The sequence below is a fragment of the Lonchura striata genome, chromosome Z, assembly GCF_046129695.1.
Source record: "Lonchura striata isolate bLonStr1 chromosome Z, bLonStr1.mat, whole genome shotgun sequence".
Taxonomy (NCBI): Eukaryota; Metazoa; Chordata; class Aves; order Passeriformes; family Estrildidae; genus Lonchura; species Lonchura striata.
In genome coordinates this window covers 71,815,424-71,843,397 of record NC_134642.1, presented here as the reverse complement: position 1 = coordinate 71,843,397, position 27,974 = coordinate 71,815,424, and the positions used below count along the sequence as shown (strand labels likewise).

Genomic DNA, 27,974 nt, shown 5'->3' with positions numbered 1-27,974 from the left:
TCCTCAGGCGCAAGCGTCTCCTCTCCAGTCTTCCAGCACTTGCTTGGCTGAGGTGACCAGAGCAGCCAGGCTGGAGGCTGGCTCGCCTGAGGTCACAAACGGGTGCTGCCCGGAAGAAAAACCAAAAAGAAGGGAACCCCCGTTACTTTCCACAAGCACATCCTCACGGGCCCAAGCAGGACTCCTTGGCTGCCCAAAAGACACACCAAGAGGACCGAGGGCAGCACATTCCCCGTGGGCCTTCCTCTCCTGGAAGCTGCCTCACCCACGCAGCCCACACTCCTCTTGATCCCTGGATGCAGGTGTCCTCAGCTCACAGGGCTTTTTGCCCCTTTGCTTTTTCTCACCTGCAGGAGTTCCTGGGCAGACCAGCGCCTGTCCTCGTCTGCCTGCAGGCAGCAGCGCAGAAAGTCGCGCAGGAGAGCCGAGTGGTGCCTGGGGTTCTGCAGTTTCGGGGGCCCGTTCATTTCTATCAGTTCAAAAACCTACAACACATGGATGGAAGAGGACACTCTAGCTGCTCCTTTCCTAGCCACAACAGCTCTCTCCACACAGAGCCCCCTTTCTAAGCTGCACCTTACCCTGACACGGGCCATCCTCTCGTAAGGAGCTTCCCCTTCCACCATTTCCAGCCCCATGATCCCCAGGGACCAGATGTCCACTTTGGGGCCGTAGGCTTCTCCTCTCACCACTTCCGGGGCCATCCAGCTGGGAGTGCCCACTCTGGAGCTGCGCTTGCTGCGCTCAGGGCTGAGCTGAGCGCAGAGGCCAAAGTCAGCTGAGGAGAAAAACAAAGCCTGTCAAAGCCAGCCACCGCTGCCAAACCGGCCTAAAGGATGGCCCACTCCAAGCCTGCCAAGGCCATGCCCAGTCTAGCTGAAAAGGCAGCTGAGCTCGCCTTCCCCGTGGCTGGAGCCAGGGAAATAGGGCATTGGCCATTTCAGAAACACCCTCACGATTCACGCGCTGGCTGAGCAGCGCTTCTGGGGAAGTGGCAGTCACCAAAAAGCAGCCCCACAGCACACGCGGGGAACGCTGCCTCTGAGCAGGGGGGATACCCACCCAGCTTGACAGATCCGTCCATGCCCACGAGAACGTTGCCGCTCTTGATGTCCCTGTGGATGACTTGGCGGGAATGAAGGAAATGCAGTCCTTGCAGGCACTGAGAGAGAAAGGAGGGAAGGAAAGTTAACATTCAGCATCTGATTTGATCCCAGAAGAAAGGAAAGGCCTCCAAGAGATTGACAGCTTTCTCAGGGAATTGTGAAGGAGGGAGCACTAGCACGGCGCTGTCAAGAGCAAGAGCTTGCTGCTTCAACACTCTTAGAAGTGCTTTGCATATTCCAAAGCGAAGGCATCTGAGCTCGCACGAGTCCATCCTGCCATTGGCACCAAGCACGTGACCTTTGGCTGGCAAGCAGCATGGCAACGATTACATTGGAAGCCCTGTGGCAGCAGAGGAGGAAGCAGCACCTTGGACCTGTTTCAGAATCCCTCGCCATCTGGGCTGCAATGCCGTGCTTTGAAGCTGAGGACATCTCCTTCGCCCTCGGCTTGAAATTCAGCCACCCGCATGCGGGCTTAGAACGTCAAGGAATGTCGGACAGACGGACAGGCTCCAGACAAACATTCAGAGGCAAAGCTGAGAGGAGCAAACCAGGAAACTAAACAAGTGAGTGTGCATGAGCGCCAGAGGATGGACAGCATGGAAGAGTGCAAGAACAGAGCCTAAGGCGTGCGGGGAGTCCAGCGGGCAGTTCCCTTCAGATTAATGCTCATTCTTCTCCTCTGTGTCGTGAGAGCAGAGCCAAAAGAAAGCTGGGGCCAAGAAATCTCTGCTCTCCTTAACCACCAGCTGACAAGAACCATCCTGGGCAGGCCAGGGGAAGCACAAGCGGGACGCCTCACCTCCCGACAGACGGCGCCTATCTCTCCTTCCTCCAGGTACACTGCCCTGAGCACATCGAACAACGTGCCGCCGTCCATGAACTCCATCACCAGCCAGAGCTCCGCATCCACCAGGTAGCTGAAAGAAGGAAACCACGGCATGGAGAGAGAGAATGGGCACGGCTCAGGCACCCGAGGGCCTGACCCAGGCTTTTGCAACTGCTCTCTAAGCTACACATGCCAGAAGAGATTACTGAAAGCCAGCTGCAAACTCCTCCCGTGCACATGCAGATGTCTAAAGCTACATAGACGTGAGAATACCCCAACCTGTCTAAGTAGCTGACAATATTGGGATTCCTGCTGTCCCTCATCACCAGGATTTCATTGACAGCCAGCTCCTCAGACATCTTCTCCTGAAGAGACATTATCTTGATGGCCACCTACAAAGACATTGGCGACCATTAACTTGAGAAGTTGCTCCCTGCACGAGACCTCAAGGAACACGGAGCGAGCGCTCGTGCCATGACACAGCGAGCTGTGCCAAACTGCCCTGTTGCCAGACAGCAGAGCTTAGGGAGAAACTGCCGCGGGTATGGACACTTTACCTGTTGTCCTGTGCTGGTGTCGAGGGCTTTATAAACAGCTCCAAAGCCCCTAGAAAGAAAAGGGCAGCATAAAAAGCCTTTTATAGCCCTGGCAGTGAAAGCAAGCCTAGGCAGGAGATCTCCCTAGGCTGCCTGGACTCCTTAGAAAACGCCTGGCTGCGGCATCTCTTCAGCCGGCAGCACGGCAGCCCACCAGCCCTCTGCCATGCCGGACAGGGAACACGGAGCTCCCACATGGAGACCAAGGACCCCTGCAAATCTCCAAGGCACACGCCCACTTGGTTCCATTCCAGTGGAAGGGGGGCTCCATCTCTCTGTGGCTTTGCGCACAGGTGTGCAAGTGGGTTTACATCTGGAGAAGACTAACTTGGAAAACACTGCCTTTAAGAACTGTCCTCAGGCAGCTCTTGAGTGGCAAGGTGCCCTTGGAGGCCATACAGACACAGGGCCAGGAGATCTTCCAGGTCCTGCTCCTCACTGCTGCAAGCAAGGCATCGCTTGCATCAAGTTGTCTTTGCTGATGCTTCCTGACTGCTCTGACTGAGCCATCCTGAGAGGTGGCAGGAGGCAAAGCCCGAGGCTGACCGCGTTTGGAGCTGGCCTGACTTCACACTGGATATTGCACAAGCTGAAGACCCGGCCCATGGTTTGTTCTACGGAGCAGACGTCACACTTACCCTCGTCCAAGTTCTTCAAATGCCCTGTATTTCTTCACTGGCTCACCCAGACTCACAATGCTCCCTGAGAAAGACAAAAGCAGTGCCAGGAGCTCACTTTCAGCCAGAGGCCTTGCTGCCCGCACAATCCAAAATGCATGCCCACTGTCAGGAGCTTGAGAGCTCCCTGGGGCCCAGTCACTCGCGATGTGCCACGAAAGGCAGCCCAGGCAGAGCCAAGCCAGGCCCAGCTGCCCCCAGGGGCAGCAGGAACACCCCGAGCGCTCCCTCGCTGCCTCAAAGCACAACAACAGCTTCTGCAGAGAGGCCTCAGCGCCTCTGAGACCGAGGAGGAACTTGTGGCGCAGCCTGCACCGAGACACGCAGACAACGCACTGCTCTGGCAGACAAGAAACACGGCAGACGTACTCAGTGTCTTCAGGCCCTGCTCCTCTCTCATCTCGGGCTGCTGGGCTGGGCTCCTGGATGAAGTGCCGGCAGCTGGGGGACAGCTGGCTGCTGCAGGCGATGCCGGTCCAGCGGCACGTTGAATGGCAGAGCCTGTCTTGAGCTGGGACCAGAAAGGATTGCCCGTCAGAAGGGCGGCTGGCACAGACGCCCCGCAGAGCACACGGCAAAAGCAAGGCCTTCGGAAGATGCTGTCGGCCACCGCCAGGCCTCCTCAGCTGGGGGCTTTTGGACGTCCCCTTCCCAAAGGCAATGGGAAAACCACTAAGGCTACTTCGATACAGCCCCTCATGGCCACTTCCATGCTCCATCGTGCTGGCCTTTCTGCACGACGAGTGGAACTAGCCATTGATGGGCTTGCAAAGATCCGCACAGAGATCAGAGCAGGGCTCCAGAGCCTTGTTGCGGTTCTTCCTCCTCCTGTGTTTTCCTGGGCAATGAAATCACCCTGGAGCTGGCATGCAACTGTCTGAGCAGAAGCCCAGAGCGTGTCCCTTCTCTGATCCCTTTCACTCATTTCCCCTCTGTATTTCAGGCATTAGGGGGCGGCCCTTCGGGGATGCATTCCAGCCCTGCTGAGCCCCACCTGCCCTATACAATGCAGAGCCCTCTAGGATTCTCCTCACCAAACCTTGCTCTGACCATGTGCAAGTGAAGCGCAGTCTACATTATGCCTGAACCTAAGTAGTCCATGGAGTGTGGCTTGTCCCTTCCAGAGGCCAGTGTTTCCCAAATATCCTGCAAGGCTGTCAGCTAAGACTTTGGACCGCTCTGTCCACTGGGCACAGGCAGCCCCCATCGTCAGGGGGCACAAGGGGCTCATTTCTACGCTGGGAATAATTGAATGCTGCCTCTTGTCTGATGCCAAGAGGCATTCTCGAACCCTCTCAGCATCCCAGCAAAGTGATGCTCAAGTGTCAAAGTTCAGGACCCATTGGCCAGGGCTCCCTGGCTTGGCTGAAGCAGCACTAGGTCATGGCAGGCACACAGCCCCCAGCATCTTCAGCCGCAAGCAACAAGGGCTGGGGTTGAAGGCCTGGCTTGAAGCTTGGCCCTGCACCAAGGCAGTGCCAGCCTCAGATGCCACTTACTGGCTCTGCAAGTTCAGCCTGTGGAGGGACAGCAGCTGGAGGCTTGCTGCTGTTTTGCTCCTCTTCAGCCTCTCCCTCAGTAAGAGTGCCAGCCAGACGAGGCGCTGACCCTGCGGCTGAGCCCTGCAGACAGGCAGAAGTGAGAGAGACTGGGAACTGCCAACCCTTGCAGCAGCTGCTTTCTACTGCGCTGGGAAAGCACCCAGAATAAGGGCAAATCATAGACTTGGATACAAGTGGCATTCTGAGTCATGAAAGCCCTCGGAAGATGGCTGAATGAGGTGCTACTGCCTCTTGCTGTGCATTTGATCTTCCATGCTGGCTGGAAGCAGCAAGACACCTTGGAGCTGTCACATTTGCTTTTCACCTCTTGAAAGGCTCTTGATGGGAAAATAAGGAAGGAGCCAGTGCTCCCTTTGCTACTGCTGCTGCCACCAGGCAGCTGGCCTTTCCTTCAGCCTCCCACGCTGGCACTCTACACTCTACTGCAACAGGCCAAGCTCACAGCTTGCTGCACAGTTCTTACACGCCAGCAACATCAGGGGTTCCTTTGCCACTCACCAAAGCACAGGCTTTTCTCCATCCACGTGTGAGGTGACCTGCAGGGAGCAAGGGAAAAGGAACCAGAGGCCCTTAGAAAAGTGCCTTTTGCTGGGGGCTCCCACAGCACAAGTCATTCCCAACGGAGAGCATTTCCCTTTCCCAACATGCCTCCAGGAGCAACAGCCCTTTCCCACAGCAAGCAAGAGAACAAACAAGGACACTAGAGTAGGCGCTGTCTACGTTTGGGCCTCTTTTGCCAGGAAAGAAACAGAAACACGGCCAAGGAAATGCAACAGCTCAAGCAGTTTTTCCTCTTCTCTTCCCTGCATTTTATAGATCGTTTTTTTAATTGCATGCACAAGCCATTCCCATCAATTGCTGGAAGACAATACAACAGAAAAGCTTCCATAAAGGACCCCTTTGCTGTGGCAGCTCTCCGCTGCAGCGGCCCCAGAACAGCTCCTGCCTTCAGCAGCAAACCCTAACTGGACTGGAGTTTGTGCTGCATCACCAGGGGAATGGCTACCTTGGCGCAGCCTAGAAAGGGTCAAGGCACACAGCCAAGGCCTCTAAATGGCAGCATTTGGAGCAAAAGGGGCTTTCCTTCACTCCTGGAGAGAGCCACAGGGTTTTGAGAAGTACTTCTGAGCATCTCCCCTCAGAGTCTACAATTTCCAGGTTGTCTTGGTTGAAGCAGCAAGCTGAGGAAATGACACACTCCACTGCCACGCGCTGTCCCGGGGAGGGAAGGCAAGCGCTGCAGGCTGCAAATTACATTGCAAACGCTCTGCACCTACCACCCAGTACAGATACCCCCTTCTTAGCTGATGCTGCTGGCAGGAGATTTACCAAACTGGTGGCATCCTAACGGCAGTTTTGTTCCCTGATCAACTCGGTCACTACCGTGGCGAATGGAGCAGAGCAAAGCAAAAGCCAGGGGACGCCAGCCCCAGGATAAACCTTTACTTACGAGTCAGGTGGGTCAGGTAGTATCCAGAATAAGCAACGGTAAAGATGGTGCAAACCGCGGCACAGACCTGCCCGAACATCTTGGCCGTGCTCTGCGGGTTTGCACACTGAATGCCACCCAAGGGGTAAAGCAAGACTCCTCTCGGGGTGCAGGCCGTCTGCTGAGAACTCCTTGGTCGCAAGGATCCTCCTGCAGGGAGCGAGCGGAAAAGCTGCTCTGGACAACCAGGCCTCGGGCTCACCGGGACATCGCTGTGCTGTGACGCGGCACTGTGACATGGCATCGCTCCCTTGACCTCACAATAGCAGCTGCTCTGGGTTTGTTGTGCCCAGCAACCGAACCTTCTGTACAGCTGACGCCAAAGAAAAGCCTGGGAAGTTCTGCTCAGTCGTGAAGCAGCAGAACGTGTCCTTCCAGTCCATAAGCCAGAGCTCAAGGCGTCCCAGGGCAACTCAGAAGACACGGCGGCCCAGCCTGCACGTGAGAACAGAAAGCAGGTGTGCTTCTTCTCCCTGGCATCTTAGTTGGTTCTGAAAAGCCAACGTCTTCCATGACATGTAGGGGGGAAAAGAAGCAAAGAAAATAAATTTCCAAGAGTATTGCAGCGTGCAGATGCTTCTTGAGCACACTGGTGCATGCTGATTTTTGCTCCCACTCCGTTTGCTGCACGGCCTCCCTTTTGTGGCAGGGAGATGCTGCCTTAGCTCTTGACACAAAGCTCCTCTTGTCCTGCTTGCTCTTTCTCTGGCCACTGAAAGCCTCAGAACAACCACAGGAGCTTTGCAGTGGTTCCTGGGCTGCCACAGTTGTGTTGGAGCTCTGGCAGCAGCCTGCAGTCCACTGCTCTGCAACGCCCTGCAGATGTCGAGCCCAAGGAAGGGCCCTTTGGAACAGGCCAAAGCCGCAGTCTCACAGATGTTTGCCCAGGCTCCATGCTCCCTGTAAGATTCCTGGCAGACACTTGCACAGCCATATCCCAATGAAATTGAGTCATTCCCCTCTCTGTTAAAATCTTCAGCTAGACCCAAGAGCCAGCTTGAAAGCAGGAAGAAATTACGGCGTGAGAGGGCGGAAAAGTGCACGCAACTCCTCTGGAAATCAACTCGGTTCACCTGTAGAACAAGGATCTGTCCTGGGTTGTAAGATAAGCTTGTATTCCATTTGCCATCTGTCGAAGGCGAACCGGTTGGACAGGTTTTTGTTATCTCTCTCAAAGACAATGGTTTGTCCTGTAGAGGCAATGGTTTGTTTATACACCATTGACTGATTTAATGAAGGGCTGAAAAAATGTAACACCGTGAGGGGTCCCACCCAGAGGGGGGAAGCAGCTCTCTCTCTTCTTCGCGGGACTCCGAGAGAAGCAGCTCTCTCTCTCTGCGCGGGATCCCCGGGGAAAGCAGCTCTCTCTCGCTCTCTCTTCGGCGGCACTCGCAGCGAAGCAGCCGGCGCGCAGAGGCGACGGCAGCGGAGCTCAGAGGCAACCCCGGCGCAGAGGAAGACCGGCCCCCACTGCCACCAGATCTTCAGAGGAAAATTATACCCTTCTAAAGATCACCACTTCAGCTGCAACTCATCAACTATTGCAAGGGAAAGCAATTGTCCCAGCAAAACTGTACTGGCATTCCTCAAGTTCTAGACTTTTTCTTTCACTGGTTTTGTTTGTACCGATTGCATTTGCCTTTTTTTAAATTGTTGTCCAGTTTTCTCCTAGTAAAGAATTGTTACTCCCACTCCCATATCTTTGCCTGAGAGCCTTTTAATTTAAAGATCCTGGTAATTCAGGGGGAGGGGGGTTTGCCGTTCTCCATTGTACAGGAGGCTCTGCCCTCTTTCACAGACTCCTGTCTTGTCTAACCAAGACAGAATTTGGCGCATCAACGTGAGGCCCGAGGGCATTGAGAGGGAAAAAGGATTAACAGTTCTTAAGTAATTTGGTTTTGTTGTGTGTAAAAACATCTTCAGCATCACCATGTGGTCTAGTTTACCTTGGTTTGGGTGGCATGTGATCGTAGCTATACTTTTCCCATTTGCAGAGCCTTATCTAAAAATGGGTCCTATAACTAAGGCTACGGTGTCTGTTATCAAGTTTGGCTTCTGGGTTAATTGGGTGAGGAATTCATGGATCTTTAATTTCCTCTGGAAGGCAGGTACATGGATTCATAGCTATCACACGTTAACTGTATGTTTTTGGGGTTACTTTAATAACGGTACCTACTGCGAGGAAATAGCACCTGGGCAAACTTTCTCTCAACCTTTTAACCATCTTTTTAGGTCTGCTCCACCAGTTCTCAAAGGGTTAAGATCCTTTATAAGTGCTAATGATACCATACAATGGGTGGTGTTGCTGATAGTCCTGTTATATTTAGCATTCAGAGATAAGGGAAGATTAACCTAGATAACTACCCTCACACCTACACCACAGACTCGAGATGCTGCTGCTCCAGAGCCTGACCCTGCCCCACAGCCCACCTCAGAAATGAACCGCCCAGATTGGGTGAGGGTTCTGGTTAAGGAGATACGAGAGATGCTGAAGGAGTGCATTTCCCCAGCTAGTGAGAAACCGGCCCTTTGCCTTGAAGAGGGACAGTCTAATAGTACAGCTGTGGAACCCACTAATGTTACAACTATCCAGGTTCCAGCTGAACCACAAGGGCAGTCACGGTCAGCAGCAGTGGCCCCGGTAGAAACAAGGAAGTCTAAGGTGAAAGCAGAGCACCCTGCAGATAGGAACAGGAATGGAAGAACCTCACAACCCACAGGGGAGCCAGAGATTGCTATCATCACCGAGTCCCTGACGTACGAAAGTCTTCGCAATCTGCATAAAGACATTGTGCGACGAGGGCGTGAGGCTTATGCTACCTGGCTACTCCGGGTTTGGGATCTTATGGGTACAGGCGTGCAGCTGGACGGTGGTGAGGCAAAGAACTTGGGACCCTTGACCCAGGACTCGGGTATAAATCAGGTTTTTGTAAGAGAACCAGGGTCCCTTTCTCTCTGGGAGCGGCTCTTAATGAGTGTCAGGGAGAGGTTTATCCACAGAGAGAGAATGCAAGAGCACCATCATAGAATGCGCTGGAAGACCCTCGAGGAAGGGATCCAACAGCTGAGAGAAGTGGCAGTATTGGAGGTACTCTTTGGAAGGAATGGACAACACAATAATGATCCTGACAAGGTCAGGTGTACGAGACAAATGCTGTGGAGTCTGGCAAATCTTGGACCATCTCAATACGCCACCTTCATTGCAACGATCAATGCTGACACCCACCGGGAGACAATAGGTTCTGTTGCCAACAAACTTAGGAATTATGAGAGTATGATTAATGGCCCAATGCAGGCTCATATCTCAGCTGTGATTAAGGAGTTTAAAGAGGAGATGAGGGAAGAGATAAGGAAGGTTAATACAGCACCCGTGAGAGTCACAGGCCCCAGAATCAGCACCCAACAATCCCCAGCTAGAGAGAGAGGGTACACCCCAAGGGCTAATCTGTGGTTCTTCCTGCGTGACCATGGGGAAGACATGGGGAGGTGAGATGGGAAACCCACTTCTGTCCTGGCAGCACGGGTCCGTCAACTCAAGGAGGGAAACTCTAACCGGGGGAGTTCCACCAAAGTGAAAGTAGCCTCAACCTCCCGTGACCAAGCTTATGGGTATGATCTGTCAAACCCCCTTGAAGGGACCTCTAGTATGTATGCCCAGGGAAGGAATAATAACCAGTGTTAGAGGGGCCCTGTCTCTAGCCAGGGAGAGGCACGGGAAAACCGGATCTTCTGGACAGTGTGGATCCGATGGCCTGGCACATCAGAGCCACAAAAATATGATGCTTTAGTTGATACTGGTGCACAGTGTACTCTGATACCATCGGGACATGTGGGGGCAGAGCCTGTTTCCATTGCTGGTGTGACAGGGGGATCACAACAATTGACTCTGGTGGAAGCTGAAGTGAGCCTGACTGGGAAGGAGTGGAAGAAACACCCTATAGTGACTGGCCCAGATGCTCCGTGTATCCTAGGCATAGACTTCCTCCGGAACGGATATTACAAAGACCCAAAGGGACTCAGGTGGGCTTTTGGAATAGCCGCTGTAGAGGCAGAAGACATTAAGCAATTGAACACCTTGCCTGGACTGTCAAAAAACCCCTCTGCAATAGGACTCCTAAGGGTGGAAGAACAACGCGTGCCAATTGCGACCTCGACAGTGCACCGCCGGCAGTATCGGACGGATCGAGATGCCGTGATCCCCATCCACAAAATGATTCGGGAGCTGGAGAGCCAAGGGGTGGTCAGCAAAACCCACTCACCCTTCAACAGCCCCATCTGGCCTGTGCGCAAATCTGACAAAGAATGGAGATTGACTGTGGACTATCGTGGCTTAAATGAAGTGACTCCACCGCTGAGCGCTGCTGTGCCGGACATGCTGGAGCTCCAGTACGAGCTGGAGTCCAAGGCAGCAAAGTGGTATGCCACCATTGATATTGCTAATGCGTTTTTCTCCATTCCTCTTGCAGCAGAATGCAGGCCTCAGTTCGCTTTCACCTGGAGGGGCGTGCAGTACACCTGGAACCGACTGCCCCAGGGGTGGAAACACAGCCCCACCATCTGCCATGGACTGATCCAGGCTGCACTAGAAAAGGGTGAGGCTCCAGAACACCTGCAATACATTGATGACATCATTGTGTGGGGGAGCACAGCGGCAGAAGTGTTTGAGAAAGGTGAGAGGATCATCCAGATACTACTAGAAGCTGGCTTTGCCATCAAGAAGAGCAAAGTCAAGGGACCTGCCCGAGAGATCCAGTTCCTGGGAGTGAAATGGCAAGATGGACGACGCCAGATTCCCACTGAAGTCATCAACAAGATCACAACTATGTCCCCACCAACCAGCAAAAAGGAAACACAAGCTTTCCTGGGTGCCATAAGTTTCTGGAGAATGCACATTCCTGAGTATAGCCAGATTGTGAGCCCTCTTTATCTGGTTACCCGAAAGAAGAATGATTTCCACTGGGGCCCTGAGCAGCAACAAGCCTTCACCCAGATCAAGCAGGAGATCGCTCATGCTGTAGCCCTTGGCCCAGTCAGAACGGGACCAGAGGTCAAGAATGTGCTCTACTCTGCAGCCGGGAACCATGGATTGTCTTGGAGCCTTTGGCAAAAAGTGCCTGGGGAGACTCGAGGCCGACCACTGGGATTCTAGAGCCGAAGTTACAGAGGGTCTGAAGCCAACTACACTCCCACAGAGAAGGAAATCTTGGCTGCCTTTGAAAAAGTTCAAGCCGCCTCGGAGGTAATTGGCACAGAAACACAACTCCTCCTGGCACCCCGACTACCAGTGCTGGGGTGGATGTTTAAAGGAAAGGTTCCCTCTACCCACCATGCCACTGACGCCACATGGAGCAAATGGATTGCCCTCATCACTCAACGCGCCCGTATTGGAAACCTGAATCGCCCTGGGATTTTGGAGATAATTACGAACTGGCCAGAAGGTGAAAACTTTAGTCTCACTGATGATGAGGAGCAAGTACAAGTGGCAAGGGCTGAAGAAGCTCCACCATACAACCAACTACCAGCAGAAGAGACCTGCTACGCTCTTTTCACTGACGGTTCCTGTCGCATTGTAGGGATGAACCGGAAGTGGAAAGCAGCCGTATGGAGCCCCACACGCCAAGTTGCACAAGCTACCGAAGGAGAAGGTGGATCGAGCCAACTCGCTGAACTCAAGGCCGTTCAGCTGGCTCTGGACATTGCTAAAAGGGAGAAATGGCCAAAGCTCTACCTTTATACTGATTCATGGATGGTAGCCAATGCTCTGTGGGGCTGGCTGGGAAGGTGGAGGAAGGCCAACTGGCAACGTAGAAGAAAGCCAATCTGGGCTGCTGATATATGGAAAGACATTGCCTCTCGGGTGGAAAAGCTGACGGTGAAAGTCCGTCATGTAGATGCCCATGTCCCCAAAAGTCGGGCTAATGAGGAGCACCGGAACAACGAGCAGGTAGATCAGGCAGCAAAAATAGAAGTGTCAAAGATAGACTTAGATTGGCACCATAAGGGGGAGTTGTTCCTGGCTCGATGGGCTCATGATGCCTCAGGTCATCAGGGCAGAGATGCCACCTACAAGTGGGCACGAGACCGAGGGGTGGATCTAACCATGGACAGTGTTTCCCAGGTTATCCATGACTGTGAGACGTGTGCTGCCATCAAACAGGCCAAGAGAGTGAAGCCCCTATGGTATAGTGGGCAGTGGTCCAAGTACAAGTATGGGGAAGCCTGGCAGATTGACTACATCACACTGCCCCAGACACGCCAAGGCAAGCGCTACGTGCTGACCATGGTAGAAGCCACCACTGGATGGCTGGAGACTTTCCCTGTACCTCATGCCACTGCCCGGAACACCATCTTAGGCTTGGAAAAACAAGTCCTGTGGAGACACGGCACCCCTGAGAGAATTGAGTCTGACAACGGCACCCATTTCAAGAACAGCCTTATCAACACCTGGGCCAGAGAACATGGTATCGAATGGATATATCATATTCCCTATCATGCTCCAGCTGCCGGCAAAGTTGAACGGTGCAACGGACTCCTTAAGACTACCCTGAAGGCACTCGGTGGGGGAACATTTAGAAACTGGGAAATTAACCTGGCAAAAGCAACCTGGATGGTCAACACCCGGGGGTCTGTCAATCGAGCTGGCCCTGCTCAGTCAGAACCCTTACACGCAGTAAATGGAGATAAAGTCCCTGTAGTACATATGAAAGGTATTTTAGGGAAAACTGTTTGGATTAATCCCACCTCAGGCAAAGACCAACCCATTCGTGGGATTGTCTTTGCTCAAGGACCTGGTTACACTTGGTGGGTAATGCAGGAAGATGGGGAGACCCGCTGTGTACCACAGGAAAACTTGGTCTTAAGAGAGAACTGGGTGTAAGATTTCATGGTGTGCAGATGGAAATAGAATAAGGGGTGGATAATGTCCTGGGTTGTAAGATAAGCTTGTATTCCATTTGCCATCTGTCGAAGGCGAACCGGTTGGACAGGTTTTTGTTATCTCTCTCAAAGACAATGGTTTGTCCTGTAGAGGCAATGGTTTGTTTATACACCTTTGACTGATTCAATGAAGGGCTGAAAAAATGTAACACCGTGAGGGGTCCCACCCAGAGGGGGGAAGCAGCTCGCTCTCTTCTTCGCGGGACTCCGAGAGAAGCAGCTCTCTCTCTTCTTCGCGGGACTCCGAGAGAAGCAGCTCTCTCTCTCTCTTCGCGGGTGTCTTGGTTAGACAAGACAGGAGTCTGTGAAAGAGGGCAAAGCCTCCTGTGCAATGGAGAACGGCAAACCCCCCTCCCTCTGAATTACGAGGATCTTTAAATTAAAAGGCTCTCAGGCAAAGATATGGGAGTGGGAGTAACAATTCTTTACTAGGAGAAAACTAGACAACAATTTAAAAAGGAAAATGCAATCGGTACAAACAAAACTAGTGAAAGAAAAAAGTCTAGAACCTGAGGAATGCCAGTATCAGGTTTTGCTGGGACAATTGCTTTCCCTTGCAATAGTTGATGAGTTGCAGCTGAAGTGGTGATCTTTAGAAGGGTATAATTTTCCTCTGAAGATCTGGTGGCAGTGGGGGCCGGTCTTCCTCTGCGCCGGGGTTGCCTCTGAGCTCCGCTGCCGTCGCCTCTGCGCGCGCCGGCTGCTTCGCTGCGAGTGCCGCCGAAGAGAGAGCGAGAGAGAGCTGCTTCCCCAGGAATCCCGCGAAGAGAGAGAGAGAGCTGCTTCTCTCGGAGTCCCGCAAAGAAGAGGGAGAGCTGCTTCTCTCGGAATCCCGCGAAGAGAGAGTGAGAGAGCTGCTTCTCTCGGAGTCTCGCGAAGAAGAGGGAGAGCTGCTTCCCCCCTCTGGGTGGGACCCCTCACGGCGTTACATTTTTTCAGCCTTTCATTGAATCAGTCAAAGGTGTATACACAAACCATTGTCTCTGAGAGAGATAACAAAAAACCTGTCCAACCGGTTCGCCTTCGACAGATGGCAAATGGAATACAAGCTTATCTTACAACCCAGGACATTATCCACCCCTTATTCTATTTCCATCTGCACACCATGAAATCTTACACCCAGTTCTCTCTTAAGACTAAGTTTCCCTGTGGTACACAGCGGGTCTCCCCATCTTCCTGCATTACCCACCAAGTGTAACCAGGTCCTTGAGCAAAGACAATCCCACGAATGGGTTGGTCTTTGCCTGAGGTGGGATTAATCCAAACAGTTTTCCCTAAAATACCTTTCATATGTACTACAGGGACCTTATCTCCATCTACTGCGTGTAAGGGTTCTGACTGAGCAGGGCCAGCTCGATTGACAGACCCCCGGGTGTTGACCATCCAGGTTGCTTTTGCCAGGTTAATTTCCCAGTTTCTAAATGTTCCCCCACCAAGTGCCTTCAGGGTAGTCTTAAGGAGTCCGTTGCACCGTTCAACTTTGCCGGCAGCTGGAGCATGATAGGGAATATGATATATCCATTCGATACCATGTTCTCTGGCCCAGGTGTTGATAAGGCTGTTCTTGAAATGGGTGCCGTTGTCAGACTCAATTCTCTCAGGGGTGCCGTGTCTCCACAGGACTTGCTTTTCCAAGCCTAAGATGGTGTTCCGGGCAGTGGCATGAGGTACAGGGAAAGTCTCCAGCCATCCAGTGGTGGCTTCCACCATGGTCAGCACGTAGCGCTTGCCTTGGCGTGTCTGGGGCAGTGTGATATAGTCAATCTGCCAGGCCTCCCCATACTTGTACTTGGACCACCGCCCACCATACCATAGGGGCTTCACTCTCTTGGCCTGTTTGATGGCAGCACACGTCTCACAGTCATGGATAACCTGGGAAACACTGTCCATGGTTAGATCCACCCCTCGGTCTCGTGCCCACTTGTAGGTGGCATCTCTGCCCTGATGACCTGAGGCATCATGAGCCCATCGAGCCAGGAACAACTCCCCCTTATGGTGCCAATCTAAGTCTATCTTTGACACCTCTATTTTTGCTGCCTGATCTACCTGCTCGTTGTTTCGGTGCTCCTCATTAGCCCGACTTTTGGGGACATGGGCATCTACATGACGGACTTTCACCGTCAGCTTTTCCACTCGAGAGGCAATGTCTTTCCATATATCAGCAGCCCAGATTGGCTTTCCTCTACGTTGCCAGTTGGCCTTCCTCCACCTTCCCAGCCAGCCCCACAGAGCATTGGCTACCATCCATGAATCAGTATAAAGGTAGAGCTTTGGCCACTTCTCCCTTTCAGCAATGTCCAGAGCCAGCTGAACGGCCTTGAGTTCGGCGAGTTGGCTCGATCCACCTTCTCCTTCGGTAGCTTGTGCAACTTGGCGTGTGGGGCTCCATACGGCTGCTTTCCACTTCCGGTTCATCCCTACAATGCGACAGGAACCATCAGTGAAAAGAGCGTAGCAGGTCTCTTCTGCTGGTAGTTGGTTGTATGGTGGAGCCTCTTCAGCCCTTGTCACTTGTACCTGCTCCTCATCATCAGTGAGACCAAAGTTTTCACCTTCTGGCCAGTTCGTAATTATCTCCAAAATCCCAGGGCGATTCAGGTTTCCAATACGGGCGCGTTGAGTGATGAGGGCAATCCATTTGCTCCATGTTGCGTCAGTGGCATGGTGGGTAGTAGGAACCTTTCCTTTAAACATCCACCCCAGCACCGGTAGTCGGGGTGCCAGGAGGAGTTGTGTTTCTGTGCCAATTACCTCCGAGGCGGCTTGAACTCCTTCAAAGGCAGCCAAGATTTCCTTCTCTGTGGGAGTGTAGTTGGCTTCAGACCCTCTGTAACTTCGGCTCCAGAATCCCAGTGGTCGGCCTCGAGTCTCCCCAGGCACTTTCTGCCAAAGGCTCCAGGACAACCCATGGTTCCCGGCTGCAGAGTAGAGCACATTCTTGACCTCTGGTCCCGTTCTGACTGGGCCAAGGGCTACAGCATGAGCGATCTCCTGCTTGATCTGGGTGAAGGCTTGTTGCTGCTCAGGGCCCCAGTGGAAATCATTCTTCTTTCGGGTAACCAGATAAAGAGGGCTCACAATCTGGCTATACTCAGGAATGTGCATTCTCCAGAAACCTATGGCACCCAGGAAAGCTTGTGTTTCCTTTTTGCTGGTTGGTGGGGACATAGCTGTGATCTTGTTGATGACCTCAGTGGGAATCTGGCGCCGTCCATCTTGCCATTTCACTCCCAGGAACTGGATCTCTCGGGCAGGTCCCTTGACTTTGCTCTTCTTGATGGCAAAGCCAGCTTCTAGTAGTATCTGGATGATCCTCTCACCTTTCTCAAACACTTCTGCCGCTGTGCTCCCCCACACAATGATGTCATCAATGTATTGCAGGTGTTCTGGAGCCTCACCCTTTTCCAGTGCAGCCTGGATCAGTCCATGGCAGATGGTGGGGCTGTGTTTCCACCCCTGGGGCAGTCGGTTCCAGGTGTACTGCACGCCCCTCCAGGTGAAAGCAAACTGAGGCCTGCATTCTGCTGCCAGAGGAATGGAGAAAAACGCATTAGCAATATCAATGGTGGCATACCACTTTGCTGCCTTGGACTCCAGCTCGTACTGGAGTTCCAGCATGTCCGGCACAGCAGCGCTCAGCGGTGGAGTCACTTCATTTAAGCCACGATAGTCCACAGTCAATCTCCATTCTTTGTCAGATTTGCGCACAGGCCAGATGGGGCTGTTGAAGGGTGAGTGGGTTTTGCTGACCACCCCTTGGCTCTCCAGCTCCCGAATCATTTTGTGGATGGGGATCACGGCATCTCGATCCGTCCGATACTGCCGGCGGTGCACTGTCGAGGTCGCAATTGGCACGCGTTGTTCTTCCACCCTTAGGAGTCCTACTGCAGAGGGGTTTTCTGACAGTCCAGGCAAGGTGTTCAATTGCTTAATGTCTTCTGCCTCTACAGCGGCTATTCCAAAAGCCCACCTGAGTCCCTTTGGGTCTTTGTAATATCCGTTCCGGAGGAAGTCTATACCTAGGATACACGGAGCATCTGGGCCAGTCACTATAGGGTGTTTCTTCCACTCCTTCCCAGTCAGGCTCACCTCAGCTTCCACCAGAGTCAATTGTTGTGATCCCCCTGTCACACCAGCAATGGAAACAGGCTCTGCCCCCACATGTCCCGATGGTATCAGAGTACACTGTGCACCAGTATCAACTAAAGCATCATATTTTTGTGGCTCTGATGTGCCAGGCCATCGGATCCACACTGTCCAGAAGATCCGGTTTTCCCGTGCCTCTCCCTGGCTAGAGACAGGGCCCCTCTAACACTGGTTATCATTCCTTCCCTGGGCATACATACTAGAGGTCCCTTCAAGGGGGTCTGACAGATCGTACCCACAAGCTTGGTCACGGGAGGTTGAGGCTACCTTCACTTTGGTGGAACTCCCCCGGTTAGAGTTTCCCTCCTTGAGTTGACGGACCCGTGCTGCCAGGACAGAGGTGGGTTTCCCATCCCACCTCCCCATGTCTTCCCCATGGTCACGCAGGAAGAACCACAGATTAGCCCTTGGGGTGTACCCTCTCTCTCTAGCTGGGGATTGTTGGGTGCTGATTCTGGGGCCTGTGACTCTCACGGGTGCTGTATTAACCTTCCTTATCTCCTCCCTCATCTCCTCTTTAAACTCCTTAATCACAGCTGAGATATGAGCCTGCATTGGGCCATTAATCATACTCTCATAATTCCTAAGTTTGTTGGCAACAGAACCTATTGTCTCCCGGTGGGTGTCAGCATTGATCGTTGCAATGAAGGTGGCGTATTGAGATGGCCCAAGATTTGCCAGACTCCACAGCATTTGTCCCGTACACCTGACCTTGTCAGGGTCATTATTGTGTCGTCCATCCCTCCCAAAGAGTACCTCCAATACTGCCACTTCTCTCAGCTGTTGGATCCCTTCCTCGAGGGTCTTCCAGCGCATTCTATGATGGTGCTCTTGCATTCTCTCTCTGTGGATAAACCTCTCCCTGACACTCATTAAGAGCCGCTCCCAGAGAGAAAGGGACCCTGGTTCCCTTACAAAAACCTGATTTATACCCGAGTCCTGGGTCAAGGGTCCCAAGTTCCTTGCCTCACCACCGTCCAGCTGCACGCCTGTACCCATAAGATCCCAAACCCGGAGTAGCCAGGTAGCATAAGCCTCACGCCCTCGTCGCACAATGTCTTTATGCAGATTGCGAAGACTTTCGTACGTCAGGGACTCGGTGATGATAGCAATCTCTGGCTCCCCTGTGGGTTGTGAGGTTCCTCCATTCCTGTCCCTATCTGCAGGGTGCTCTGCTTTCACCTTAGACTTCCTTGTTTCTACCGGGGCCACTGCTGCTGACCGTGACTGCCCTTGTGGTTCAGCTGGAACCTGGACAGTTGTAACATTAGTGGGTTCCACAGCTGTACTATTAGACTGTCCCTCCTCAAGGCAAAGGGCCGGTTTCTCACCAGCTGGGGAAATGCACTCCTTCAGCATCTCTCGTATCTCCTTAACCAGAACCCTCACCCAATCTGGGCGGTTCATTTCTGAGGTGGGCTGTGGGGCAGGGTCAGGCTCTGGAGCAGCAGCATCTCGAGTCTGTGGTGTAGGTGTGAGGGTAGTTATCCAGGTTAATCTTCCCTTATCTCTGAATGCTAAATATAACAGGACTATCAGCAACACCACCCATTGTATGGTATCATTAGCACTTAAAAAGGATCTTAACCCTTTGAGAACTGGTGGAACAGACCCAAAAAGATGGTTAAAAGGTTGAGAGAAAGTTTGCCCAGGTGCTATTTCCTCGCAGTAGGTACCGTTATTAAAGTAACCCCAAAAACATACAGTTAACGTGTGATAGCTATGAATCCATGTACCTGCCTTCCAGAGGAAATTAAAGATCCATGAATTCCTCACCCAATTAACCCAGAAGCCAAACTTGATAACAGACACCGTAGCCTTAGTCATAGGACCCATTTTTAGATAAGGGTCTGCAAATGGGAAAAGTATAGCTACGATCACATGCCACCCAAACCAAGGTAAACTAGACCACATGGTGATGCTGAAGATGTTTTTACACACAACAAAACCAAATTACTTAAGAACTGTTAATCCTTTTTCCCTCTCAATGCCCTCGGGCCTCACGTTGATGCGCCAAATTCTGTCTTGGTTAGACAAGACAGGAGTCTGTGAAAGAGGGCAAAGCCTCCTGTGCAATGGAGAACGGCAAACCCCCCTCCCTCTGAATTACGAGGATCTTTAAATTAAAAGGCTCTCAGGCAAAGATATGGGAGTGGGAGTAACAATTCTTTACTAGGAGAAAACTAGACAACAATTTAAAAAGGAAAATGCAATCGGTACAAACAAAACTAGTGAAAGAAAAAAGTCTAGAACCTGAGGAATGCCAGTATCAGGTTTTGCTGGGACAATTGCTTTCCCTTGCAATAGTTGATGAGTTGCAGCTGAAGTGGTGATCTTTAGAAGGGTATAATTTTCCTCTGAAGATCTGGTGGCAGTGGGGGCCGGTCTTCCTCTGCGCCGGGGTTGCCTCTGAGCTCCGCTGCCGTCGCCTCTGCGCGCGCCGGCTGCTTCGCTGCGAGTGCCGCCGAAGAGAGAGCGAGAGAGAGCTGCTTCCCCAGGAATCCCGCGAAGAGAGAGAGAGAGCTGCTTCTCTCGGAGTCCCGCAAAGAAGAGGGAGAGCTGCTTCTCTCGGAATCCCGCGAAGAGAGAGTGAGAGAGCTGCTTCTCTCGGAGTCTCGCGAAGAAGAGGGAGAGCTGCTTCCCCCCTCTGGGTGGGACCCCTCACGGCGTTACATTTTTTCAGCCTTTCATTGAATCAGTCAAAGGTGTATACACAAACCATTGTCTCTGAGAGAGATAACAAAAAACCTGTCCAACCGGTTCGCCTTCGACAGATGGCAAATGGAATACAAGCTTATCTTACAACCCAGGACAGCGGGATTCCGAGAGAAGCAGCTCTCCCTCTTCTTCGCGGGACTCCGAGAGAAGCAGCTCTCTCTCTCTCTTCGCGGGATTCCCAGAAAAGCAGCTCTCGCTCTCTCTCTCTTCGGCGGCACTCGCAGCGAAGCAGCCGGCGCGCGCAGAGGCGACGGCAGCGGAGCTCAGAGGCAACCCCGGCACAGAGGAAGACCGGCCCCCACTGCCACCAGATCTTCAGAGGAAAATTATACCCTTCTAAAGATCACCACTTCAGCTGCAACTCATCAACTAGTGCAAGGGAAAGCAATTGTCCCAGCAAACCTGATACTGGCAATCCTCAGGTTCTAGACTTTTTGTCTTTCACTGGTTTTGTTTGTACCGATTGCATTTGCCTTTTTTTAAATTGTTGTCCAGTTTTCTCCTAGTAAAGAATTGTTACTCCCACTCCCATATCTTTGCCTGAGAGACTTTTAATTTAAAGATCCTGGTAATTCAGGGGGAGGGGGGTTTGCCGTTCTCCATTGTACAGGAGGCTTTGCCCTCTTTCACAGACTCCTGTCTTGTCTAACCAAGACAGGATCCCAGACTTGCTTTCCTGGTGACTCAGCACCCACAAGTCCTCTGCTGGTGGACAGCACAGTCCAGTCTTTCAAGGAGCTTTACCCTGGGCTCCTCACACTTCAGAAGCTGAGCGTGGCGTTTCAAAATCAATGCAATTGATGCAAGGCCCAGCACTATCTTCAAATTCTCTTGCTGAATGTCTTGGTTCGACAAGACAGGAGTCTGTGAAAGAGGGCAAAGCCTCCTGTGCAATGGAGAACGGCAAACCCCCCTCCCTCTGAATTACCAGGATTTTAAATTAAAAGGCTCTCAGGCAAAGATATGGGAATGGGAGTAACAATTCTTTACTAGGAGAAAACTAGACAACAATTTAAAAAGGCAAATGCAATCGGTACAAACAAAACCAGTGAAAAAAGTCCACAACCTGAGGAGTCGGGGTGCCAGTATCAGTTCTGCTGGGACAATTGCTTCCCTTGCAGTGGTTGATGAATTGCAGCTGAAGTGGTGATCTCTAGAAGGGTAGTTTTCCTCTGAAGATCTGGTGGCAGTGGGGCCGGTCTTCCTCTGCGCCGGGGTTGCCTCCGAGCTCCGCTGCCGTCGCCTCAGCGCGCTCCGGCTGTTTCACTGCGAGGGCCGCCGAAGAGAGCTGCTTCTCCGGGAATCCCGCGAAGAGAGAGAGCGAGCTGCTTCTCTCGGAGTCCCGCCCAGAGAGCTGCTTCCTCTTCCCAAAAAAACTACCCCTTTAAACAACAATAGAGTGCTTGGCTTCCCCCCTCTGGGTGGGACCCCTCACAGTGTTACATTTACCAGCCCTGCATTGAATCAGTCAATGGTGTATAAACAAACCATTGCCTCTATGGGGCAAACCATTGTCTCTGAGAGAGATAACAAAAACCTGTCCAACCGGTTTGCCTTCAACAGATGGCAAATGGAATACAAGCTTATCTTACAACCCAGGACACTGAAACACTGCAGTAGTTACCCAGCAGAATTGCCTCCATTGGAAAGCATCTCATTTTCCCCATTTCCAAGTCTGCTCACATCAACCAGTGAATTGTAGGGCTTTGGAGAAGGAGGAATGACACGGTAGCATGGAAAGCCCAGTGCAGGCCCTCAGGCCCCCTTGAGCAGGGCGCTTTGGTGCCCCAGAGGTTCAAGAGAGGGAAGCGTAAGGAAGACGTGCCCTTTCGACCCTCCTTTACTCCTCAGCACCAAGTGACCGCCAGGAAACGGGGGACAGCCAGGCCAGGTCTCTCATCCTGACCCAGCGTGAGGGGCAGCTGGCACGGAGGGACACAATGGCACGGGGGGAAACATCTCTGCCAGGCAGGTGGGGCGGTGTGGGGCAGCTGTCGGGGGTTGTGTAAACTGTAAAAAAACTTAGGTGTGAACTACGTTAGTTGGAATTGTTCCTGTTATATATTTCATGTCAGGGGAAAATAGAGTTTGCATAAAATCATATTTTGCCCAAATGTCAGCTGTGTCAAAATCCTCTTTAACTCAGACAGACTGCCTGAAATCTCTGGAAATAAGGACTTGGTTACTTCTGGTGTCTTGCCAGCTGTGATAATCTGAATGAAACTTTTTGCTACATCTCCTCTTGATTTCTTTTTTAAAGCTTTCTTACTGGTAAAACTCCTATTTTTTTCTCTGACCTTCCAGATCTCAAACAAAAAGAGATTATCAAATATAAAGATACACATTAAAAGTTCTGAAGACTGGAAACAGGAAAAAAATAGCATTGGAAATGCACTTGCAGTGAAAGACAATCAGGATAGCATTTTGGATTTTTTTGTTTTGAAAAAAAGCTCTGATATAACATTGGTTGAGGCATTTATATTTAAAAATTTCTTTTGGAAGAATAAGACCTACCTGAGCACATATGGCAAAGGGTTTCCTAACTGGTTTGTCCAGTATTTTTTTTTTTTAATAAAAATGTCTCTAAAGAGACTTTTAATTATCAGCCTGTCTGTTAAATTCAGATAAAAAAAGAAAGCAAAACTTTTAAGAAAGAAAATTAACATTTCTGCTTCTTCTAGATGCCGAGGCGTCCTAGAATTTAGGAAAAAGAAATACACTGAGCAGTATTTCTTCCTTTATTTAAATTTCGAGAGTTGTACTACATCTGGCTGGAATGGAGTGAATTTCCACCATAGTAGCCTATGATGCTGGTTTGGATTTGTGACCTGGGGAGAATGTTCCGGCATTGTCACTGTTCAGGGAATGGCTGGGCATCAGTCAGCTAGTGGTGAGAGACTGCTTTTGCATCATTTGTTTTCCTTGGAGTTTCTTAAGTTTTTTTCCTCCCCACCTCACTCCAGCTGTCCTTATCTCAGCCCATGAGTTCTGCCACTTTTGTCCTTCAATTCTTCTCCCCATATCACTGTGGAATAGTGAGAGTTAAGATAAGTGGAAAATAATTTGTTCACTGTGATATACTCGCTTACCTTGGTTTGCATAAGAATGTACTAGTGTGTCTTTGAAATGCTTATTTGCTTACAAGGTGATAAGGAGGTTGAGATTAGAGTCCTGGGTGTGTGTATCTGGTCTGCTTGCTGTATCTCAAAAGAAGAGACTTAGAAGCTATCACAATGACCAGACTCAGACTACATCTGGAGAGTCACGCCTGCAAGGAGAAAGGGGGGAATAAAAGGATGGTTGGGACAGAACATTTTTGCGCGCCGTTGGTGGAGCAGGAGACTCCCCGGCCGCCCAGCGCTGTGCTTTGCCTGCCTTACTCGCTTGCTATTTTCAATAAAATTGCTTTATTGGATTAAGACACTTCAAATTGCCGTGTCACAATTTATAACAATTTGGTGCCGTGACTCGGATGGAGAAGTAGATCAGTCGCTACGGGACGATCGGGAGGCGCCCCGCCCTTATGGCGGCCCGGCTGCCCCAGGCTTTCTGATCACTCTCCACCGACGAACCTAAATTGAGTAACGGGCAAAAGAGAACCGGTTACCCCTGTAATCTTTGTGCACGAAGAACCAGCGAAGACGTAGGACGCGTGAGTATAGGCCGGTTTCCCGCTCGGTTTGGGGTGGTTTTCCCGGAGTGCTGTGTGTGAGAGGTCTCGTGGAGACCAAGTGAGTGCGGACTCTGTATTAGTGTGTTTTCCATTCCCCGCGAGGGGCTGGGCCACGAACCAGGGGAGCACGTGTGTGAGAAACTGAGTGCACTCCGGAAGATGGGACAGAGGAAAAGCAAGCCCTTTGGTCCCATGGGAGAGGGGACCCATGCTAAACTTCCCCAGATTCCCAAGCCCCTTGGGTTTGATGATAATTAATTGAGATGCTTTCCCATCTAGAAAAGGGAAAGACAAAGTTAAAATGATACATTATTGTATGGAAGTGTGCAGGAAGGACCTAACCCTAATTCCCATGCAAGGAATGTAGAACAAAGGGAGAATCGGGAGCAGAGTTATATTTCTAGGGAAGGAAAAGAAAGAGGTCGTGAAATTGTCTGCTTCTACTGTGGAAAGAAGGGACATATGAAGAGGGGATGCAAACAACGGATAGCGGATGAGAAGGCCTTTAAGGAAGATTAGGGGTGTCAAGGGCTCTATTTGTTGGGGAAGAAACATCATAAGGAGCCCTTGGTAAAGCTTAAAGTGGGACCCCAACAACAAGAGATGGAATTTTTAGTGGATACCGGGGCTGAAAGATCCACGGTGCAAGCCTTGCCGCTTGGATGTAAAAAGTCATCTGACACTGTACATGTAATTGGGGCAAAAGGAGAGCCCTTTGAGGTATCTGTTATCAAGGATGTGATGGTAGAAACTGATTCCAAATGTGGTATAGGTTCTTTACTACTGGTACCTGAAGCAGATTACAATTTATTAGGGAGAGATCTGATAATAGAATTGGGTATTAATTTAGAAGTTGTAAATAAAGAATTACAGATAAAGCTCTGCCCTTTAAGGTGGAGGATGAAAAGAAAATTAATCCTGAGGTGTGGTATACCCCAGAAACGGTGGGGAAATTGCAGATTAAGCCTTTCTCAGTGGAAATGAGTGATCCTGGCAAACCTGTAAGAATAAAACAATACCCTATCCCTAGGGAGGGAAAATTAGGACTAAAACCTGAAATAGATAGGTTATTGGAAAAAGGGCTTTTAGAGCCCTGTATGTCTCCCTTCAATACTCCCATCCTGCCTGTAAAGAAGTCAGATGGGTCCTACAGATTGGTGCACGATTTAAGAGAAATAAATAAGAGGACTTTGGCCCGGTTTCCGGTAGTTGCAAATCCATAAAAAGATTTAAAGGTAATTGAATCCGGACCACTAAGTAACTCCTGGTCTGCACAAGCTTGTGAATTATATGCAGTACTCAGGGCTTTAAGGTTATTAAAAGGAAAAATTGGAACAATATACACAGACTCTAAATATGCATATGGGATAGTGCACACATTTGGAAAATTTGGGAAGAAAGGGGACTTATAAACTCACAGGGAAAAGATCTAATTCATCAAGAGCTAATTGTCCAAGTTTTAAATGCCTTAAGGGGCCCGGCTCAAATTGCTGTGGTCCACTTAAGGGGACACCAGAGAGGATTGGACTTTAGAAACAGGGGAAATAATTTAGCTGACCAAGAAGCCAAGAAAGCAGCCCTACGAACTCGGGGGGACATGGGGCAGAGCGACACTGTATCTGTGGACTCCCCCAAAGAAAAATGGCAAATATATAGTTTTACCACTCAAGAAAAGGAAAAATTACAAAAGATGGGAATTGAGGAGGGGTCTGAAGGGCAATGGAAGCTCCCAGATGGGAGAACTGTTTTACCTAAAAGCAAGGCCTCAGAAATTTTGCAAAGATTGCATGACCAGACTCATTGGGGAACTCAGGCATTAGTAGATCAATTTGCCACTAAATATATGAGTATTGGAATCTATGATTTGGTTAAAAGAGTAGTGGGAGATTGTCTGATCTGTCAAAAAGTAAACAGAAAACATCTTAGGGAAAGGCCCATGGGAGGAAGGGAATTAGCTCACAGGCCTTTTGCCAAAATAAAAATAGACTTCACTGAATTGCCTAAAGTGGGTAGATATAAATATTTGTTAGTAATAGTAGATCATCTCACCCATTTTGTAGAAGCTTACCCCACTACTCGGACTACTGCTCAGACAGTGGTCAGAATATTATTAGAAGAAATAATCCCTAGATATGGGATAGTAGAAACAATAGATTCTGATAGGGGACCCCACATGCCATATGATTTGGAGGAACCCCGAGACCACCCCCAGTTGAAGGACTATAAAATAACCTCATATATTATTGCCTTAATGAAACGCCGCAATGAACTTTGGGAAAAAGGAATCATTACGCAAAGACCCCCTTTAGATTTAAAAATACATAAAATATACCCAGGAGACTATGTGTTAATAAAATCCTGGAAAGAATCTACACTAACCAGTCGAGTAAAAGGACCAGTTAACAACACTGTGTGGCAAGTAACCAGTCCTCCCGGGAACCTGAAATTGAAGTTACAGAGAAACTAATGGACTCTTATCAGATTGAATACACATCAGACTTATATTACTTAGATAATGGACTAATTAGTAATTCAAGTGTTAGAGTAAAGTGTAAAAATCAAAATTGTAATTGCTATCCTTTTGTATGCTATATCTGTAAGGTGTGTGGGGAACGGTGGTGGTCACATTGCAACAGAGGGTATCCTCCACGAGGAACTTGCAATTCCTGTTAGAACGTACAAAGAGAGATTACAGCTTGGGTACTGACCTGTAAAGTGACTAGAGGGGAAATCCGATTGGAATCTAAAGAGTGGTGGGAAATTTTCTCAAAGGGCATTCACCCAGACTATTACTGCTACTATACAAACGAGCCGAGCCCATTTGTGGCAGAGATCATAGAAGGCCTTTGTAAGAAAGACCTAAAAGGGGTCAGTTGTACCGCACCAGAGGTAAAAGATCAGAATTGGCGTTCTTATTGCATGTGGCAAGGCACCAGAGGGCATAAATCCCCTCCTGAAGAATACTCTTGCTGCCGAGAAGATGGTACACCCTATGGCTCGAAGCACCCGAGTCGACGGGCGAGGCAGAGGAGTAAACAGCTGTGGAGGAAGGAGCCCTCAGGATGGAATACGCAAGCAATATTTGCGGAACTACCCCGGGACTGGGAGTAACAAAGGCAGAAATAGTTTTTGGGCTCAAGGGTATTTTGGTGATAACCAGCTAATAGAGGGAAAGAAGTCACAAGGGTATAATTGTTGCAGTGTGAGAAACCAGACCCCACATGCCATTTGCTTACTGCTTGTGATTTTCCTTTGTATATCTTGTAATACTGCGTAAGTAACAACTCATGAACCTTTCAAGTGGACTTTAGGAAGATGGGAGGATTCACCAGTTATAAGGAGCAATACTACAGCTGGAGCTCCCACTTTCCAGTTACCTGTAGGATCCTTAGGTACTCGTTGGGGTTCCCATTGGGTTTCATCGTTTTATATGTGTCCTGCTTCGAATCCTGGTAAAGGGTATTGCAATAGTCCTGGACAATATTACTGTGCATATTGGGGTTGTGAAACAATAGCTGGTACATGGGACCCCCCACTCCTGATCCATACATTAAGGTGGTCTGGAAGCCAGATGGTTGTATTCCTCCCGGCTACTGGACAGGTCATAAACCCCCAGAAAATATTTGCAGGAATATACAAATTACTGCATTAAGGCCAGAGGATAGTATATGGTTAATTGGAAAAACTTGGGGCGTTCGTTTATATTCGGCTGATTTTGGCAATTTTGGTAGCTTAATATTTATAAGGAAGGAAATTGTGTCCCCTGATCCTGAACCTGTAGGGCCAAACCCAGTGTTATTAGAAAAGGAGGTTGTTTTAGCCAACCAAACAAAAGAAAGGGATCAGACCCAGAATAAAATTCAGAATGAAAACACTTCAGGAGACAAACAGGAAAAAACCCAGGAGGGTAATATACTCTGGAAGGTTATGAAAGTGAGTTATGGTGTCCTAAATAGAACCAACCCAAAACTGACGGAAGACTGTTGGCTGTGCTATAATTTAAGACCCCCATTTTATGAAGCCATAGGGGTCACTGCAAAGCCCAGAAGAGTGAATGGAACTAATTCAAATCAGTGTTTGTGGAAAAAGGGTAAAGAGACAACACCGGAGCTTACCTTGGCTCAGGTAACAGGGAAAGGGAGATGCATAGGAAAAATCCCAACACAAAGAGAATACCTTTGTGGAGTAATAGAAACAGGTGAAAAGAAACCGGCTGACTGGCTATTGCCAGCAGCTAACACT

The 27,974-nt window shown here is 50.3% G+C and overlaps 1 protein-coding gene across 1 annotated transcript; it reads right to left on the bottom strand.

Moving 5' to 3' along the window:
* Positions 1-3: 3 nt before the first annotated feature.
* LOC144248353 (serine/threonine-protein kinase PAK 1-like) lies at positions 4-27,226 on the bottom strand. Its single transcript, XM_077790441.1, has 14 exons — positions 27,110-27,226; positions 7,278-7,332; positions 6,221-6,409; positions 5,777-5,787; positions 5,269-5,306; positions 3,578-3,630; positions 3,170-3,233; positions 2,493-2,541; positions 2,215-2,327; positions 1,909-2,026; positions 1,063-1,162; positions 582-778; positions 348-485; positions 4-105 (listed from the first exon to the last, which is right to left on the bottom strand). Exons 1-14 carry the CDS (start codon positions 27,224-27,226, stop codon positions 4-6), a joined length of 1,344 nt encoding a protein of 447 aa, XP_077646567.1.
* Between the last annotated feature and the right edge of the window lie 748 nt (positions 27,227-27,974).